Source organism: Stegostoma tigrinum, chromosome 23 (genome assembly GCF_030684315.1).
Source record: "Stegostoma tigrinum isolate sSteTig4 chromosome 23, sSteTig4.hap1, whole genome shotgun sequence".
Classification (NCBI taxonomy): Eukaryota; Metazoa; Chordata; class Chondrichthyes; order Orectolobiformes; family Stegostomatidae; genus Stegostoma; species Stegostoma tigrinum.
This window is the reverse complement of record NC_081376.1, coordinates 49,187,560-49,206,668: the sequence shown is the minus strand read 5'-3', so window position 1 is coordinate 49,206,668 and position 19,109 is coordinate 49,187,560. Positions and strand designations below refer to the sequence as shown.

The following is a 19,109-nucleotide window of genomic DNA, read 5'->3' as shown; positions in this document are numbered from 1 at the left end:
GGACTTCACAAGTTTCAAAATCTCCCCTTCCCCCACTGCATCCCAAAACCAGCCCAGCCTGTCTCTGCTTCCCTAACCTGTTCTTCCTCTCACCCATCCCTTCCTCCCACCTCAAGCCGCACCTCCATTTCCTACCTACCACCTCATCCCACCTCCTTGACCTGTCCATCTTCCCTGGACTGACCTATCCCCTCCCTACCTCCTCACCTATACTGTCCTCTCTACCTATCTTCTTTTCTCTTCATCTTCGGTCCGCCTCCCCCTCTATCCCTATTTATTCCAGAACCCTCACCCCATCCCCCTCTCTGATGAAGGGTCTAGGCCCGAAACGTCAGCTTTTGTGCTCCTGAGATGCTGCTTGGCCTGCTGTGTTCATCCAGCTCCACACTTTGTTACATTTATATAGCCTCTTTAACATAAAATGTGCATTAAAGGTGAAATTGAGAGAAGAAAGGCAAAAGAACCTCAGTACTTAGATCTCAATAAGGAACAGGAGTGGGCCATTCTGTCCTCTAGACTGCACTTACAGGAAGAGTGTCCCAAAGACTTGTTACCCTCTGAAAGAAAGAAGTTTGCCCCCTCCCTATTCTGAATGGATGACATCTCACTTTTAAAACAGTGACCCCTTGTTCTGGAATCTTCTATTAGAAGAAATATCCTCAACCCTGTTGACTCGGAAATTTGAAGCCCAGGAGGAAGGCATGGCCACCAATGATGGAACAATTAGAACTGGGAACTCACAAAACAAAACAGATTTGGAGGAGTGCATTTATCTTCAAGCCTCATGGCATTCACAAGCTTACAGAGACAGAGAGCAATGTGGCCATCAAGAGTTTTGAAAACTGGGATAATAATTTCAAAATCAAGACACTGCTGTCTGGAACACTCATCCCACAAATCAGCAATAAACGCTGCCCTACCTGCAGTGCCTGCATCCCATGATTGAATAAAATAAAGTTGGACAAAGATTTTTCTTTTCTCACTGTTGATTTTGAGATGAATCATCACAGATGATCTAACTAGTTACATGCCCAGAGTGAAATTATCTCATGTTTTCATTCAAAGCATAGATCATTAAAGTTACATGTTAGATTAATAAAAACAACTCTGCCCTTATGGTTTTCTGTGTTGATCCACACAACATGTACCACTATCTTGGGTTCTTGTTGAGACAGATATCTTGAAGTTTATTTCCAACTCTAAAAGTTTGGGCTCTATGTTCACTGGTGTTACTGCATATTCCATACACATAGCTCACTGACTGAATACATTACATAGACTCCATGATGAAGAGAGAGTGACTGAAGGAGGATAGGCAACTTTACCCAAGAACAACGTATATCATGATGCTGTGTAATTATCTTAAAGAAACTGGCCTTTTTGGTCTGTAATATATTCTATAAAACTAAACAAACCCATTTTGTAATTTGTTTTGCTCATGATACCCATCTGGGTCGCATTTTTTATCACAAGCCATACACCTCTGTCTGCCACACTAAAAGTAACCGCACTCATACAATAGTACAACTGCCGGAAATCAACTTTAAAAGAAAGTTTTACTTCACTTATTTGGCAGATTCTCAATATGAACAATCTTTTCATTCAAACATATAAACGACTTGGGTGACCATTCCTTTAAAATTCAGTTACATAAGTATCCAGGGAGTGTTAACGTGGCTGAGCCTTCAAGTGAAGTTTGCCAATCATAAGACCATAAGACATAGAAGCAGAAACTAGGCCATTTGGCCCAGTGAGTCTGCTCTGCCATTCAATCATCGCTGATAAGTTCCTCAATCCCATTCTCCCACTTTATCTCCATCACCCTTGATCCCCTTGACAGTCAAGAACCTATCTATCTCAGTCTGAAATGTACTCAATGACCTGCCTCCACAGCCTTCTGTGGCAGTGAATTCCATAGATTCACCACTCTCTGGCTGAAGAAGTTTCTCCTTATCTCCGTTCTAAAAGGTCTTCCCTTTGCTCTAAGGCTGTGCCCTCAGGTCCTAGTCTCTCCTACCAATAGAAGCATCTTCCCAACATCCACTCTGTCCAGCATTCAGTATTCTGTAAGTTTCAGTTAGATCCCCCCCAATTCAACCTTCTAAACTCCATCGAGTATAGACCCAGAGTCCTCAAATGTTCCTGATATGTTGAGCTTCTCATTCCTGCGGCCATTCTCATGAACATCCTCTGAACCTGCTCCAGGGCCAGTACATCCTTCCTGAGATGTGGGGCCCAAGTCCTTTGTGACAATGAAATTCCCCACTTAAGGGAATGAGATTAGGGTTGGTAGACAGTTTAAAAACTAACAGAGCAACCAGGCTGGTTGAGGCAGAGGCCTCCACTGCCAAATTACACAAACAAGTATAATATGGTGAGAGGCAAAACCACAGCCAAAATGGTCAAATACTGAAAGTGGCAGCATATTTGTAAATATCGTATCATTTTATTCTCTGTATTTTTGCTTGGGAAGGAATTGCTGCACTTCTAAAATCAGGTGACTGAAATTCAATGTGTGTGGTGTTAACACTGCTGCTTTGTTCAAGCAGCGTGGAAAGCTGCAGGGTTTGTGTGCATGCGGTGAGATTTGGCTGGCAACATGTAGCTGATTGGTTTGTGCAATTGTGACCAGTCAGCCTGACAATCATCAGCCTGATAAAAGCTCTCTGACTGGTTTCTTGGCAGCTGAACAGCTTGTGGGAGTTAATGATACAGTCAGAAGCCTTTGGACTGCTGGAAGGCCAGGTAGTCTCTCTCTCTCTCTCTCTATCTTTCTACAGAATGAATTCCTGACACCTGAAGAAAGTCAGTAATGTTCTCCCACCACTAGCTACAAGCTATTGCCTTGAACTAGTAACTAAAATACATTATGTTGTTAAAGCTATAATCACTCTGTACCTCCTGTAAAGAAATGAAAAGAACCTAGATAAAGGAGATTGATCAACAGAAATCCTGGGAAATAAAAGAAATATTTCAGAGAATCTTATAGAGTGGTGCCATTTATCTGTACTTTCTATTCTCAGTTTTGTTTCCCTGTGCCCATAAAATTAATTTTTTGATTATCTGTGATTGTTTGTCTGTATGTGTGGAGGGTAGCCAGTAGAACTACACATTTGCTTGTGACTGGAATTTACTTATTTGTAATAAATAATAGTTCTTGTTAAGTACAGGTATTGGGTATGTGGTTTCTGTAACGTTGACTGTAAAATTGATGGCTTTATGAGCTTTGACTGGATCATTAACTGGGAGTAGTGGGGCTTTCCTAAGTGGGTCACAACAAGTGCCTGTAACACTAATGATCTGAAACATAAAAATGAAAGGACAGTAAAATCACCTGCTCCATTTTACTAGAAAGGCTACTCAAAATGAAACCAAAGGGCAGCAAACACACATGCAACATCTGTGATCATGGTTACCTGCTTGGCTACAGCTTTTGCTAAATCCTTTGTAGTTTCTGTTTTGCCAGTACCAGCAGGTCCCTCTGGTGCACCACCAAGATTTAACTTTAAGGCTCCCATCAATGTCCTAGATACATTACAAGAAAAATATTATACGCATACTTAGGCACTTTAAGAGAACAATATATGGATCTCATGGATTCTCTCAATTATATATGTTGAGTATTTACAGTAAGTTTGCATGATATTTATGTTTGACATGCTTCAATCTGTAGCAGTGCAGAAAGAAATGGTTATTAAGACTTGTAAAGAAAAGATGCTCATTCACCTGTACAATTGTCTCCCACCAAATTTAACAATTTCTATAAATCTGTCCTGTTTATACTGTGTTACTTAGAACAAACGACACTTGCAGAAGATTATGCTACCAATTGTCAAACTGCTCCTTTGTTCTGATGGTGTGCATGACCAACAATTGCTGTTCTTAGCTTGGCCACAGTGATAGAAAATCCTCTTCCAGGAACTTTTTGTTGCCTCAAATGGAAAAAGTATGGAAACGGTTGCCATTCGAGGAAACTCCACAGCATAAAAAGGAACATTGGTGATAACATAACATGTGTACCCATGTATTGAAAAAAACAGGATTGACACTGCATTATCAATCACCCTTTAAATTTGCCTTCAATCTCAAAAGGAAACTTACAAAGAAAATATTATCAAATGCTGACAACTTTAAATCACGCACTTGATGCTCATTAGGAACTGATTTGAGAAATCCCAAAGTCATTAGTTTATCAAGAAGAGACTTATATTCCGCAGTGGTGCCAAAGTTGATTTAAAATCAGCCTTGAGGAACTCTGTTAAAGAAGAATATCCTCAGATGTCTTTGGCTTATAATTTAATCAACATAAAAAATAAGCATTTAGTTGAATCCCAGCCAAACCTTTAAGAAACTACATGAACTTTAGAAAAGTTCAATATCCCTGAAAGGGATCATTTCAAACTAATAACTAAATAGCTCCAGTCCACAAGGTTTTCTGAGATGCTCCTTTTGTTTGCCAGGATTTTCTGTTCATTAATCTCCTTTGGCTAAATTCCTTTCATTTCTTCACAAGTGGTACAGGGTGATTGTAACATTAACAACAAAGTATTGTAGTTATTAGATAAACTAATAATTTCAATAATTTCAAACTAAAGTTTAAACAAAAGGAAAACTTAGTGCCTTTTTGTTTGAGGCTCAGAAGCAAACAGACAGGTAGATTATCTAAATTTTCAATCTGCAACCACTATATGGTGTAAATAAAGCCACCATAACTCCACAGGACCATTTTCTCATTAGACAGAGAGAGAGACATCTGGTGATGATTTGACCTGAGGATCACTACACTTCAGGTGAGCGGCAAGATCAAGAAGGCGGGTCAGTCCTGGTGATCTCAGCCAGTACAGGAATTGAATTTGGGCCAGTGGTGTCACTCTGCATTGAAAATCAGCCAGCACCATCCCCCAAAAATGGTGCAAATCTTCCTGCAATGGCAGTCTTTGGGATGTTGCAATAAATTAACTTCTATTTATTCTCTGCCCAATGATGCCAAAAAAAACCTATTCAACAATTCCTTCCTTGAAAATGCAAAGTTCATTTGTTTCAGAAGAATAATGTGAGCTATCTAGTACCTGTAGCATCGATCAGTGAGAGGTGTTATGACGAGTCTTGCAGAATTACCAAGGTATTCATAGCCATAGGTCAGAACAGTGGTGATCATTCGCACAATAACATCATTCTCTTCCCAGTAGTACCTCAGCTGGGAAATCCACATAAAATCATTGAGGCTTGCTACCTTGGCATCTGCTAGTTCAGAAACCACATCACGGGCTGCAGAAACAGAACACACAATCGAATATGCAGAGCACCATATAAATATAGCTTTCCTCTCGTTTTCTCCCTTTCTTTCTCTCCCAAGGTACAAGGATCTATCCTCTTGGGGAGGCATACATAGATGTACACACACCCCAGTGTGCTCCTCCACTGCCTGAGAGGATAGTCGAGGCAGGTAACCTCACAACTTATAAAAAGTAAATGGGTGAACACTTGAAGTGTTATAAAATTCAAAGCTATGAGCCCATAGCTGGAAAGTGGGACTAGTGTAGAATTAATGTATTTATGCAGGACAGACTCAGTGGGCTGAAGAGACTCTTCTGTATGTATTATTCTGCTACTCAATGACCATACAACATTGTTGAAACAAACACTTGATATTATTCCTTCATGACTGTAATTAGTTACAGCAATTACCATGCACATCGATAACTGTCAGAGCTCCCAGGGTCATGCGTTCTCCACTTGATAGCTTTCCACGCACTAGCTCCACAATTTCATTGATTTGATTATTGCTTTTCTTTAGATATTCCTTCAAAATAACAAGTAAATGTTGAGTTAATGATTCAACAAATTGGTGTAACAACTGAACAACTTAAACCAAAGTTTAGTTTTGTTCTACCTTCTTTCTCCTTTATTCACTCATAGGGTGAGGGTATTGCTAGCTGGGCAGCATTTATTGCCAATCCCTAAATGCCCAGATGTAGTTAAGAATCAACAACTTTGCTGTGGATCTGGAGTCCCTAAAGAATATTAGTGAACCTGATGGGTTTTTACTGACAATTGATTAATGGCCATCATTAGACTCTTAATTTCAGATCTTAATTGATGTGGAGGTTCCAGTGTTGGATGGGGGCGGACAAGGTCAGAAGTCAGACAATACCAGGTAATAATCCAACAGGTTTGCTTAAAATCACAAACTTTCAGAACATCGTCCCTGCACCGAACAAAGGGGTGATGCTCCAAAAGCTTGTGATTTCAAATAAACCTGTTGGACTACAACCTGGTGTCATCTGACTTCTGACCAGATTTTTATTGAATTCAAATTCCACCATCTACTGTGGCAGGATTCAAACCCAGGTCCACCAGGACATTATTTAGGTCTTTGTATCAACAGTCCAACAATAAAACCATGAGGCCATTGCCTCCACCATTCAGCCCTTAAAGTTGAGGCCAGTGTTAAATAGTTCACAAAATCTCTTCCTACTAGTCTGAATACTTGCCTGAAAGTATATCCTTTAAGTCTTCATGTGTACCTACACTTTGTCCCCTCAAAATCTGCTTTATCCCACACTACCCAACACAATAATAAAACCTATCTGGTTCACAAATGTCCTTCAGGGAAGAAACTGCCATTCTTACCTGTTCTGGCCTACATGTGACTCCAGACCCACAGCAATGTGGTTGACTCTTAACTGCTCTCTGGGAAATTAGGGATAGGCAATAAATACTGGCCTAGCCAGAGGTGGCCACACCCCGTGCATGAATAAATTTTTTAAAAAGTCCTTCTAGTGATTTCCAAATTCTTCTCCACTCTTTGTGTAATGAAATTTATCTTCAATTCTTGATCGGATTTATTGATGCTCTTCTGTTTATGGCCCCTAGTTCTGGTCTCTATCAGGAAGTCATGAATTTTTTTTTTCTAATTATTTCATGGGATGTGGGTGTCACTGGCTGGCCAGCATTTCTTGCCCATCCCTAGTTGCCCTTGAAAAGGCAGTGGTGAGCTGCCTCATTGAACTGTTTCATTCTTCCTGCTGTGGGTTGACCCACAAAGCTATTAGGGAGGGAATTCCAGGATTTTGACCCAGTGACAGTGAAGGAACAGCAATGTATTTCCAAGTCAGGATAGTGAGTGACTTGGAAAGGAACACGTAATTTAGTTCATTCTTAAATCTTTCACTTAAACCACTATCAAGTGTTTGCTTTAGGTTTTCTCATAAGAGTCCAGTTATTCAAGTCACATATTTCCAAGATCCCCAAAGGGTCTAAAAATTGATAAATCTCCTGGCCCCGATGGGCTACATCCTAGAGTTCTGAGGGAGGTGGCTGAGGAAATAGCGGAGGCTTTGGTCATGATCTTTCAAAAGTCACTGGAGTCAGGGAAAGTCCCAGATGATTGGAAAATTGCTGTTGTAACCCCCTTGTTTAAGAAAGGATCAAGGCAAAAGATGGAAAATTATAGGCCAATTAGCCTAACCTCGGTAGTTGGTAAAATTCTAGAATCCATTGTCAAGGATGAGATTTCTAAATTCCTGGAAGTGCAGGGTCAGATTAAAACAAGTCGGCATGGTTTTAGTAAGGGGAGGTCATGCCTGACAAACCTGTTAGAATTCTTTGAAGAGGTAACAAGTATGTTAGACCAGGGAAACCCAGTAGATGTTATCTATCTAGACTTCCAAAAGGCCTTTGATACAGTGCCTCACGGGAGGCTCCTGAGCAAGGTGAGGGTCCGTGGTGTTTGAGGTGAGCTAATGGCTTGGATTGAGGATTGGCTGTCTGACAGAAGGCAGAGAGTTGGGTTAAAAGGCTCTTTTTCAGAATGGCAACCGGTGATGAGTGGTGTCCCGCAGGGTTCAGTGTTGGGGCCACAGCTGTTCACCTTATATATTAATGATCTGGATGAAGGGACTGGGGGCATTCTGGCGAAGTTTGCCGATGATCCGAAGATACGTGGACAGGCAGGTAGTACTGAGGAGGTGGGAAGCTGCAGAAAGATTTAGACAGTTTAGGAGAGTGGTCCAGCAAATGGCTGATGAAATTCAATGTGAGTAAATGTGAGGTTTTGCACTTTGGAAAAAAGAATACAGGCTATTTTCTAAACGGTGAGAAAATTCACAAATCAGAAGTGCAAAGAGATCTGGGAGTGTTGGCCCAGGATTCTTTAAAGGTTAACTTGCAGGTAGAGTCCGTAATTAAGAAAGTGAATGTAATGTTGTCGTTTATCTCAAGAGGGTTGGAATGTAAAAGCAGCGATGTGCTTCTGAGGCTTTATAAGGCTCTAGTTAGGCCCCATTTAGAATACTGTGTCCAATTTTGGGCCCCACACCTCAGGAAGGACATACTAGCCCTGGAGCGTGTCCAGTGGAGCTTCACACGGACGATCCCTGGAATGGTAGGTTTAACGTATGATGAATGGCTAAGGATCCTGGGATTGTACTCATTAGAGTTTAGAAGGTCGAGGGGAGATCTAATAGAAACTTACAAGATAATGTATGGTTTAGAAGGGGTGGACGCTAGGAAGTTGTTTCCGTTAGGCGGGGAGACTAGGATCCGTGGGCACGGCCTTAAAATTAGAGGGGGTAAATTTAAAACTGAAATGAGACGACATTTCTTCAGCCAGAGAGTGGTGGAATTCATTGCCGCAGAGCGCAGAGGAGGCCGGGACGTTGGATGCCTTCAAGGCAGAGATCGACAAATTCTTGATCTCAAAAGGAATCAACGGCTACGAGGAGAGTGCAGGGAAGTGGAGTTGAAATGCCCATCAGCCATGATTTAAATGGCAGAGTGGACTTGATGGGCCGAATGGCCTTACTTCCACTCCTATGTCTTATGGTCTTAAGACTTCTTCAATGTTATCTTACTAAACCTATTTGCCTTATACTTGATAACAAAGTGTGGAGCTGGATGAACACAGCAGGCCAAGCAGTATCTCAGGAGCACAAAAGCTGACGTTTCGGGCCTAGACCCTTCATCAGGGTCTAGGCCCGAAACGTCAGCTTTTGTGCTCCTGAGATGCTGCTTGGCCCGCTGTGTTCATCCAGCTCCACACTTTGTTATCTTGGACTCTCCAGCATCTGCAGTTCCCATTATCACTGCCTTATACTTGAGCTGCTTTAATTGTAACTGAATATCACCTCATTATAATGTTTCACTGTCTAAATTATTTGGCTTTCTCTGTACCTCTTCTAAACCAAATTGCTGTGCTAGTACCAAAAAAAACAGGTTGTAAGTGGAAGGAACATGGAAGGTAGTTCAATGGCTAGTATTCATGAGATGCAGAGTTGATTCTTTTAATTTTTATGATGGTCACAATGGTGATCCAACTCACTTTTCTCTGGATGCTTCCAATGGTTCCCAAGAGACATAAACTGGCTGGCTCACTTATAAAAGGTATCTGACTTATCAAGTAAAAGTCATAATTTACAACAACTGCTAAAGAAAAGATGACTTTTCTTCAAGTTTCGAATGGGTTAGACTTTAGCAAGTCAGCCCCTCAGCTGGTGGAGATCTAAACACTTTTCTGTATTTGTGCCAATCACCAAACTGTTTAGTGACCTGAGAGCTAATCACATGCAGGCAAAAGGCTTGGCATCAAGAATTGGCCACTAGTCCATAGACTAATTAGTTCTTGTTGCTATCCAGCTGTGTCTGTACACAGAACTCATCAGCTGAGGTTCATCCACCACCACTTCAATTTACTACTTGTTCAAACAGCTGGTTACACAATGCTTGTCATAAGCATCAGGTCACTTGCTTTTCAAAACTTGCAGCAATTCTTTAAAACACTGGTCTTGAAACAAGTTCTTTCTAATCTAAGTCCACAACTTTAAAAAGTACAAAAATAAAAAAAATACTGTATTTATTTTGGCCAGTGCACAATTAGAGAGGGGGCAATGGAATTCTAATGCATTGAATTGAATTAGCTTTATTGTCACATACTCAAATGAGTACAACAAAATTGTATAAGTCGCCACTTACAGTGTCATCTTTGGTACAAAGGTACAATTCTTAGTTAAAGAATATATAAACAAAGAAAAAAGGCTACATTACAGCTATATGCAGTATGACCACAGGTCAAGAAAAAAAAGGCAAAGTTAAAAAGACAGGCATCGCAGTATCTCTCCAAAAACTGCTACCTTCACCCTATTTCTCAATTGCTAACAATTACTCTTGTAACCTTTCTGCTTCCTCACCTTACTAAAATGTCATTGCTGACAATCTACTGTAAGTTGTGAGTTAGTAATCAATAAGGAATAGGAATGACAGCATGTTTTCATCTTACTGGCAAGGTTCCATCTCTTATTGCCTCAGAAACTTCACTGGTCCAATAGATTGTTGACACTGATATCACCACCTGTCCAGGCCACTGAAGAACCCATTTGTTACGTGGAAGCTATAAATCCATAAAATAAAAGTAAATACATGAATTATCTTCTATTGCAAACAAGACAAGTTATTTATATTTATGGCCCATAGTATACTTTGCAATAAACCAATGTCTAGACCAAGTTCATTCCCTTGGATATATACATCAAATATTTCCTACAATCCAATATTTTGCTACTTAAAATCAAAGCCTATCTTTGAATAGTTGGAGCTATTATAATGTCCCTGATCTAGTCTGCATTGGGTCATTGTAGATATTGTCACTTATACTCATCTGTTTGTGTTTTATAGAATGATACATTTCATACTGTTTACAGGAAGGTTATTGCGCCTTGTTGAGCCGGAAAGTGTCAATAATCAAACAGTTAGAGAACACTGTTACAATCCCTATTAACACTGACAATATTTTAAAAAGAGATAAGAAATTTACCATCACCAACTCAAAGGATCATGCAAGATGTCACATTTTAAGACTGTTACTGTGTAAACAAACTAAAACTAACATTGACTAAACATGTGTAAAAACCAAAAGAACTGCAGATGCTGCGAATCAGGAACACAAAGGAAGTTGCTGGAAAAGCTCAGCAGGATTGGCAGCATCTGTGAAGGAAAAAAACAGAGTTACCATTTCAGGTCCGGTGGCCTGGTTCTAAGGAAAGGTCACTGGAGCCAAAACGTTAACTCTGCTTTATCATACACCTAAATTAAACATTATTTGATTGGCAACTAAAAATACTAGGCGACAGAAAAGGTGATCCATATTAAGTTATTGGAAAGAAAACAACACAATGACTCATTTATGCATTCTACAGGACTCTCAGCAGAAGTACATTCTGGTAACTAAAACCCCATGCTCCCCTCACCAGCAGGATCTCTTCTCTCTGCTTCACTTGGGTGAATCTTTGAGTCCCCTTCAATATAAGGTCCCTGCTCTTAATCCTTTGTGCATAACTGAGTGCACATCCCATTGTAAGGCTCTCTCTGGTTTTTAACTCTTCACAATCCATGTTTCTTCAAACAGGGTTCCACCCTCTTTGCTGAGTGGTTAACACAAAAGCAACTCCCTTTGTGCTGCCTGGCACAGATATCAGCCCTTACTGTACACCTTCCTCCCCCAGATCTCTTGGTGTAACTGTCCATGAGAGACTGCGGGCGAAATTTAAATCCTGCTTTCCACTGTAGAGATTTTAAGGAGGCGTGGAGATCATATAATCAGTTGGGTAGGTTACCTGTGTCTATTGCAGGTCGGTCTGTGGCATGAAGCCCATGGACAACCTTCATGCTGCCAATTAAAGCCCTTTCACAGACAACTAATGCCTCCTTAAGTGCATCACCCTGTGCCACTGGTATTAACCCAGCAGCAGACGTGGGCCTGCCATACAGGGAGCATGACAAGCAACACTTATGGAGGGTTGTTTGGTGGCTCCAAGCCTCATGTTCAAAGGCACTCAGTGCGCAAGTGAGGAATTTGGCATTGAGGTAGAAAGGATCTGTAAAGATCTATACTCCTACCCTTGCCCTAATGCTGCTTCCCCACAGCCTTCCACCTGATATACTGAAAGGGGAAAATGACTCAATTGACTACAAATAAAATAATGGCAATAGAGAAAATGAGGCAGCACCGTGGCTGAGTTGTTAGCACGGCTACTTCGTTGCACCAGGGAACCAGATTGATTCCACCCTTAGGCAACTGTGTGTGGAGTTTGCATATTCTCCCCTTGTCTGCGTGGATTTCCTCCAGGTGCCCTGGTTTCCGTCCACAGTCCAAAGATGTGCAGGTTAAGTGGATTGACCATGCTAAATTACCCATAGTTTCCAGAGATATGTAGGATAGGCAAACTAGCCCTGGGAAATAGCCCATAGAGTCCAGGTTAAGTGAATAGTCATTCGAAATGCAGGATTTCAAGGAGAGAGTAGAGGGTGGGCCTCAGTGGGCTGCTCTTCGGAAGGTTGGTGTGGACTCAATGTGCCAAATGGCCTGCTTCCACATTGTGGGGATTCTACGAAAATAATGGGAGGAAAAATAATCAAAAGGTCAGAGACCTGAGGGTTTCTATTCCAATTATGAGGAGTTGATGAAGAAATTATTTATTCTTTCATGGAATGTTAAATTTCCCAGGCTAGCAGTTTTGTCACATCCCTATTTGCCCTGAATTAAGTGGCTTGTGATGCATTTCGGGGGCAGTAAAGAATCAGTCACAAGTAAAGGTTACAGATTTTCAGTGAGTCAGACGGGTTTTCTCCACAATCAACAATGGTTTGACGATTGCCATTAGATTAGTTTTTAATCCCAGATTGTAGCAATTAAATTTAAATTTCACCATCTGCCATGGTGGATTTTAAACACATGAACATGTCCCCTGTGTATTAGCATAGCCTCTGTGTTACAAGGCCAGAGACGACACCAGTACACCACCATAATAACAAAGTGCGGAGCTAGATGAACACAGCAGGCCGAGCAGCATCTCAGGAGCACAAAAGCTGACGTTTCGGGCCTAGACCCTTCACAGCTTTTGTGCTCCTAAGATGCTGCTTGTCCTGCTGTGTTCATCCAGCTCCACACTTTGTTATCTTGGATTCTCCAGCATCTGCAGTTCCCATTATCACCAGTACATCACCATCTCCCTTTCGGATCTCTAGTCCTGATCTGCCCAAGCCTCATGATTCAGATACTGTTCCTGTGGCTCAGAAAATTGTCATGAGTGTACGTTATTTAGAAAGGGTAGGAGATGAGTCAGAACATTCCAGGCTTCTTGATCCAAATTACAAGAAACAATTGTTAGAGAAGAGCCACTGAACACTTGGCTCAACGCAAAGTGGTCAAAGAAGGAGCATTTATTATGGCCAGGTGATGTCAAACAAATCATTTGTAACAAACCAAATGCGGAAAATAATGAAGTCAAACAGGAATGTTAACATATGCTTTCATAAAGTATGATAACAAGAGGGTGAAATGAATTAAATTGTGAAGATAGCTTGGATATACTCATCTTCCCTTGAAATAAAAAGCTAGTGGGTAATCTAATTGAGATGTTTAAGATGATTAAAGCAGTGCAAAAAACAGAGAAAAGCCAGTTCCTGAGGGATACAGGACTCGGGGTCAGGAACCTTAAGGCAAAACCAGGTCACCTGAGGGGTGGCGTCAGGAAACAGCACTTTAAACAAAATGGAAATCAGGAAATCTCTCCCGGGATTGGGCATCAGTCAAAATTTGCAAAGCCGAAACTGGCTCATTTTTGTTGAAGAAAGATCCTAACAGTATCAGAATCAAACCGGAGAGAGGGAGTTAACATACGTGTAAGTCCTGGCCAGCTGAAGGCAGAAATCCTCAGCATCCTCTGGGCTCTGACACAAGAGTCTGGTTGTTCCTGGGGGAACCGAAAGAACTGCGGATGCTGTAAATCAGACACAAAAACAGAAGTTGCTGGAAAAGCTCGGCAGGCCTGGCAGCATCTATCTAGAGAAATCAGAGTTAATGTTTCAGGTCAGGTGCCCCTTCTTCAGAACTCAGGTGCTACCAGACCTGCTGAGTTTTTCCAGCAATTTCTGTTTTGGTTACCAGGGAGTCCAATAGTTTGGGAGAGGAAAGCAGCAAGTTGGAAAGGAAGAGTGAGTGGTAAAGTGGCAGACAGTTAGAAATCATAAGAGTTCGCAAGCCAGAGGGAGGTAATGAGCTTGGATACCTCAGAGAGGGAAAAGGATTGTCTCCGTTTCTGGCTACCAGTGTGGCAATTTCTGCAGCTTCAGAATGGATCATAACCCACAACCCACACAGCCCACTCTCAAACTGTCAAATTAAAAGTAGAATGGATCACATTGGAAAAAATAGTTGGAGAAGCACTGCCCTCTCTAATTGTTCCCTGAGTATTCTCTTTAAGTGGGCAATTCTTTTCAAACATGTACCCAATCTATTTTGTAAGTTACCCTGGAAATGGTACACAACTCTCTTTCAGGCTGTGTTCCAGATCAAAACAATTCACTCGTTTAGAGAGAAATCATCATCTCTCCTAGGTAATTGTAACCCATTAAAAGTTGCAGGTCAATATGGTGCATTAGATAATTGATAATTAAGTATATTAAACTGTGAATGAATAAATGGTACAAATTCCATAGAAATAACAAAAAGCCAATAACAAAGCCAAGGCAGTTCTCACATTAACACTATTAAAATCAAAACTGTGCATGATTGTATACCTTTGCCTTAAATTTTTAAAAAGTGCAAAGAAATGCACTAATTGCGGTTGACAATTAGGTCCTATTACCTGAACATAGTTGGAAATGCCTTGTTTAATAACATGCTTAATGCTGCTAAGCATCATTTCTTCAACTTGCAAAAGCCATTTCTCCACCATACCCTATAACAGAGAAACCACAACAAATCAAATCACTTTTTAAATCTGATTCCAGACACCTTAGAGTGTGCTTATTTTTCAAAAGCAATGAATGTCAGTGTGCACACCAGCATACTATAGAGACAATTCCCATGATTTCCCAACCATTAAACATAATGGGGACCACCCAAAAATTTTCCAAGACATGTTCTCACCACACATGGGTGGCATCGGCAAGCATAACCTGTGCAACCAGCCCTTGGATTTTCTCCCCCTTCATAGTCAATTGGCAATAAGTGCTATTAAATTTAGCTACGAGTGTCTTTTGGTGCAGTGGAAGTGTCCTCACTTCTGCATAAGCAAGTCCGAGTTCAAGTGCCACCTGGCCCAGAAACATATTGGAACAGGTTAATAAAAAACCCTTTTTTAAATTTAGCCAAGAGCCTACCTACAATTTTGTCCTCGCAAACACTGCCGAGTTTTATTGATCTCATAGACTTTACATGTAATTAGGGGAAAGGCATATTTCAGAAATGGGGGGTTGGTGTAATTCTTCACATAACTCCAATATCTAGGATGTTTTTTCTGACAATAAACAGTGTATAATGGGCTAGCATGTAACTTACTAACTCATTTTGAATCCACCTTTACAGATCCAAGTTATGAACACGATTCCTAAATTATAAGCGCTAAAGGCTGTGCACCTCACTACTTAACATTCAAAGGAATAGGAAAACACAAACTTACTTCTGTAATGCCAGTTCTAAATCAGAGCAATTTTACAACACAACAAAATAATTTCTACTGCTTTGCAGTCAACTTAATTTTTAAACTCCTTGTGGAGAATTAAATTGTATTTTCTACTTTTTTTGTTGTATCACAATCTGTTACATTAATTCAACCAAAGTTTCCCAAACTGAACTTTCCTAAACATGCTAGAATGTGTGAACACATGACAGAATGAACACAGGGAGGATGTTCCCGATGACTGGGGAGTTCAGAACCGGGAATCACAGTCTAACGATAAAGGGTCAGCCATCCAGACTGAGATGAAGAGAAATATCTTCACCGAGCGGGTGGTGAGCCTATGGAATTCTCCACCACAGAAAGTGGTTGAAGCCAAAACATTCAATGTCTTCAAGGTGAGGTCAGGCATTGTTTTTACAGTTGAAGGGATCATAAGATTTGGGAAGAAAACAGGAACAGGGGACCGAGTTGGAATACAAGCCAAGACCACATTGAATAGTGGAACAGGCTTGAAGGGTTGAATGGCCTAGTCCTGCTTCTACCTTCTGTTTTTTTCTTAATCTATTTTTCTCTGTTCTGATAGTTTCAAACTTTGATATCTTTAGCCCAATTCCAGTTATCACCCACGCCACCCCTTGAAATGAAAATCTATCATTCAGGTCACTTTCTGCCGAGTCAGGTCAGCAGAACCAAGAATTTTCCCAAACGCACTCTTGCCTCAGCAGAAATCTTTTTGAAAAATTTAAAATTAAAGGAAGACAGAATAATTAAATTATCATTTTAAAAGGATGATTGAGATACTACAATCGTCAGGCTTCCATTCTATAAGGGTGCAAACCTTTGTCTACATCAGATAGGGATTTTAAAGAAGAGTCTGAGACCCATGTTCAAAAGCATAAATTGATCTTTATTCAAGCTCTTTACTACACGTGGGAGAGAGGCCAGAGATGGCTCCATGTCTGTCTTTCACATGGAGCCCAGTTGCCCTCTTAAGTACAGCTCAGGTCAGAGGTAAGTGACATTTCCTACCCCAATAAAGAATAGGGTAGTTACACATACCACAATGGTTATATGCATAATTGACATCCACACTTGCCACATCCCCTCTGACCTACACATCCAATCCTGTGAATACACGATCAATGATGGACAACTTTATGATCTACCTTTGGTCCTCCCATCATCTCATGATGTTTGCCAGACTCCCAACACCTGTCATTGGGCTCTTATGATTATTGACCAAATTCCAACACTAATTGTTATGTCCTTTCATAGACATTTGCCATCCACATCATATACTTACTTATTACTAATGACTTTCCAAATTTGGTCATGAATTCATTTTGCTGATCTTAGTTCAGAAAATTTTTGAAAAGTTCATTTCTACCAATTGTTACAATATTACTAATATCAGCATTACTTATAAAGTTATACGTAGTTAAACCTAATACTATGATTTTGTGACAAAGCTAACAATTTCAGGAGCAGCTTTCCTCTTATCCAACTTACAAAGGAGCAGTTGTTTACTCTCTCAACCATGGTAACCCTGTTTCAAGTTATTTCTACCACTCTCCCCAGTGATGTTATTTACCTCTTGGTACTCTTACAGGGTTAGCTGTTCATAACTTTTTGTTATTCTGATCTTGCTGGTGGAGAAAAAGGTTTCTTCAAGGCCGTTTATCAAAAATGCATCCAAGTCTAACTGCCTTCAGAAATATAATTCCCCAATATCTAATAAATTTAAACTTCTATTCTCATACAAGTATGTGTCTACTCTAATACGTACTTATTATTATTTAAAAATCATCATCTCAGCTGGATCAAGCTTTTCCTTTCTATTTCATGTAAAAATCAAAAAGCTCAAATCAGATGGTTTTCATCTGGGCTGCATTATCAGAATCTCATTGTTTACTTTTCTTACTAAGACTCAGAGGCATTTTCTTGTGTGTCTGTGAAGGCCATGATTTGAACTGTATGAAATGCTATATCAGTTAAAATTTCCTTTGATTATCTGTGTCAGTTAAAAAGAAAATGCCTAATAGTCATTTTGTCATAGTTCACCCTGAGCAACTACAACAGTCTATAATGTGGGTTCTTCTACAATCAATGCAAGAGCAATGAGACATGGGAAGCAACAATGTACCTTTGCTTTAGCTGGGTTGATCAGTTTGATAATTGGAACAATTTCATTTTCGGAACTGATCATCCCTGTGATTTGAAGCTGATCAGTGAACTGAAGTTTCGCGATCCCTTCAAAGCACTTCTTCAGGTGCGGCTGAACTCGAAGTGGGTCTTTGGTTTCCGAGAGAATCTCAAGCAGTTCATCATTGGACAAGAAAAAGAATCTGGAGTGAAATGCAACAGCAGGACAAAGACATCAAGCAAATGAACTCAACCTGACAACGTTAGACTTTTAATACACAATGCAGAGTGAGGAGGAAGGATTTGTGGGAGTGAGGATGCGGAGCAGGGTTGTATCAGCACAACTACAGCAGTGGGAACCTATCAAAGGAAGGAATAGGAAGACATCTTAGCAAATCTAGTGAGGACAAAGACATCATCAAACCAAGTGCAGTGGAATCAGAGAAAAGTAGGGGAGGAAATGTTCTCAGGGGAAACAATTGGCAAGAGATAAAATCATGAACAATTATACTTGTGTTACAGTAAATTGAGGTGCTTCCTGGTCTATCCCAGGTCTCAAGAATCCCTGTAACTGAACTTCTTTGTGTCCCTCAGACGTGGAAGTTGGGTGATTGGTGCTCCAAAGCTCCCAGTGGATATTGATGTGATATCCAAATTACCCCCAGACTCCTAATTTAGGAGGGGCTCCACGGTGATGGCTAATGGAGCACGTGAATCCCTGAGTGCTATATTTTTGCCAGCAGAACAGGGTATTTGTATTTTTCTTGGGCTCTGAACCACTGGGAGGCTGGATCTGTATCTACTTCAGAATAGAGATAGCTTTATTTGCAGTAGTTCTGAACTTTTAAATGTGATAAAGTAAACAGGGATACTCCATGCTGCACTGCTGCTTGGTTGGTTGTGAATTAACTGTACCTAAGTCTACAGTGCACTCTTCATGTGGGTGAGAGGGCAAATCAATAGCTGATGCAGTATAATTTGGATAAATGTGAAGTTATTCACTTTGGAAGCAAAAACATGAAGGCAGATTACTACCCGAAACACTGTAAATTGGGAGAGGGGAGTGTGTAGCAGGACCTGGGTGTCCTTGTGCACCAGTCGCTGAAGGTAAGCATGCAGATGCAGCAGGCAGTAAAGGAGGTAAATGGTATGTTGGCCTTCATGGTGAGAGGTTTCGAGTACTGATGCAGGGACATGTTGTTGCAGTTAAACAGGGCTTTGGTGAGGACACACCCAGAATGCTGTGCACAGTTTTTGTCTCCTTTTCTGAGGAAGGATGTTCTTGCTCTCGAGGGAGTGCAGTGAAGGTTTACCAGGCTGACTTCAGGCTGGCAGGTCTGATGTACGAGGAGAGATTTGCTAGGTTGGGATTGTTTGTGTTGGAGTTCAGATTAATGAGGAGTTATCTCATAGAGGCATATAAAATTCTAACAGGACTCAACAGGGTAGGTGCTGGGTGGATGTACCTGATGGTGGGTGTGCCAGAATCCGGGGTCACAGTAGGAGGAT

The 19,109-nt window shown here is 40.8% G+C and overlaps 1 protein-coding gene across 1 annotated transcript in view; it reads right to left on the bottom strand.

The window, feature by feature from the left end:
• Nucleotides 1-19,109, bottom strand: part of dnah3 (dynein axonemal heavy chain 3) — a 185,525-nt gene that overhangs the window by 90,718 nt on the left and 75,698 nt on the right. The window contains exons 23-28 of the mRNA XM_059654174.1: nucleotides 17,602-17,803; nucleotides 14,643-14,735; nucleotides 10,277-10,387; nucleotides 5,689-5,803; nucleotides 5,070-5,268; nucleotides 3,417-3,525 (exon numbers count right to left, since the gene is read on the bottom strand). Of these exons, the coding sequence (XP_059510157.1) occupies nucleotides 3,417-3,525; nucleotides 5,070-5,268; nucleotides 5,689-5,803; nucleotides 10,277-10,387; nucleotides 14,643-14,735; nucleotides 17,602-17,803 (829 nt within the window). The remainder of the gene's footprint in view (nucleotides 1-3,416; nucleotides 3,526-5,069; nucleotides 5,269-5,688; nucleotides 5,804-10,276; nucleotides 10,388-14,642; nucleotides 14,736-17,601; nucleotides 17,804-19,109) is intronic.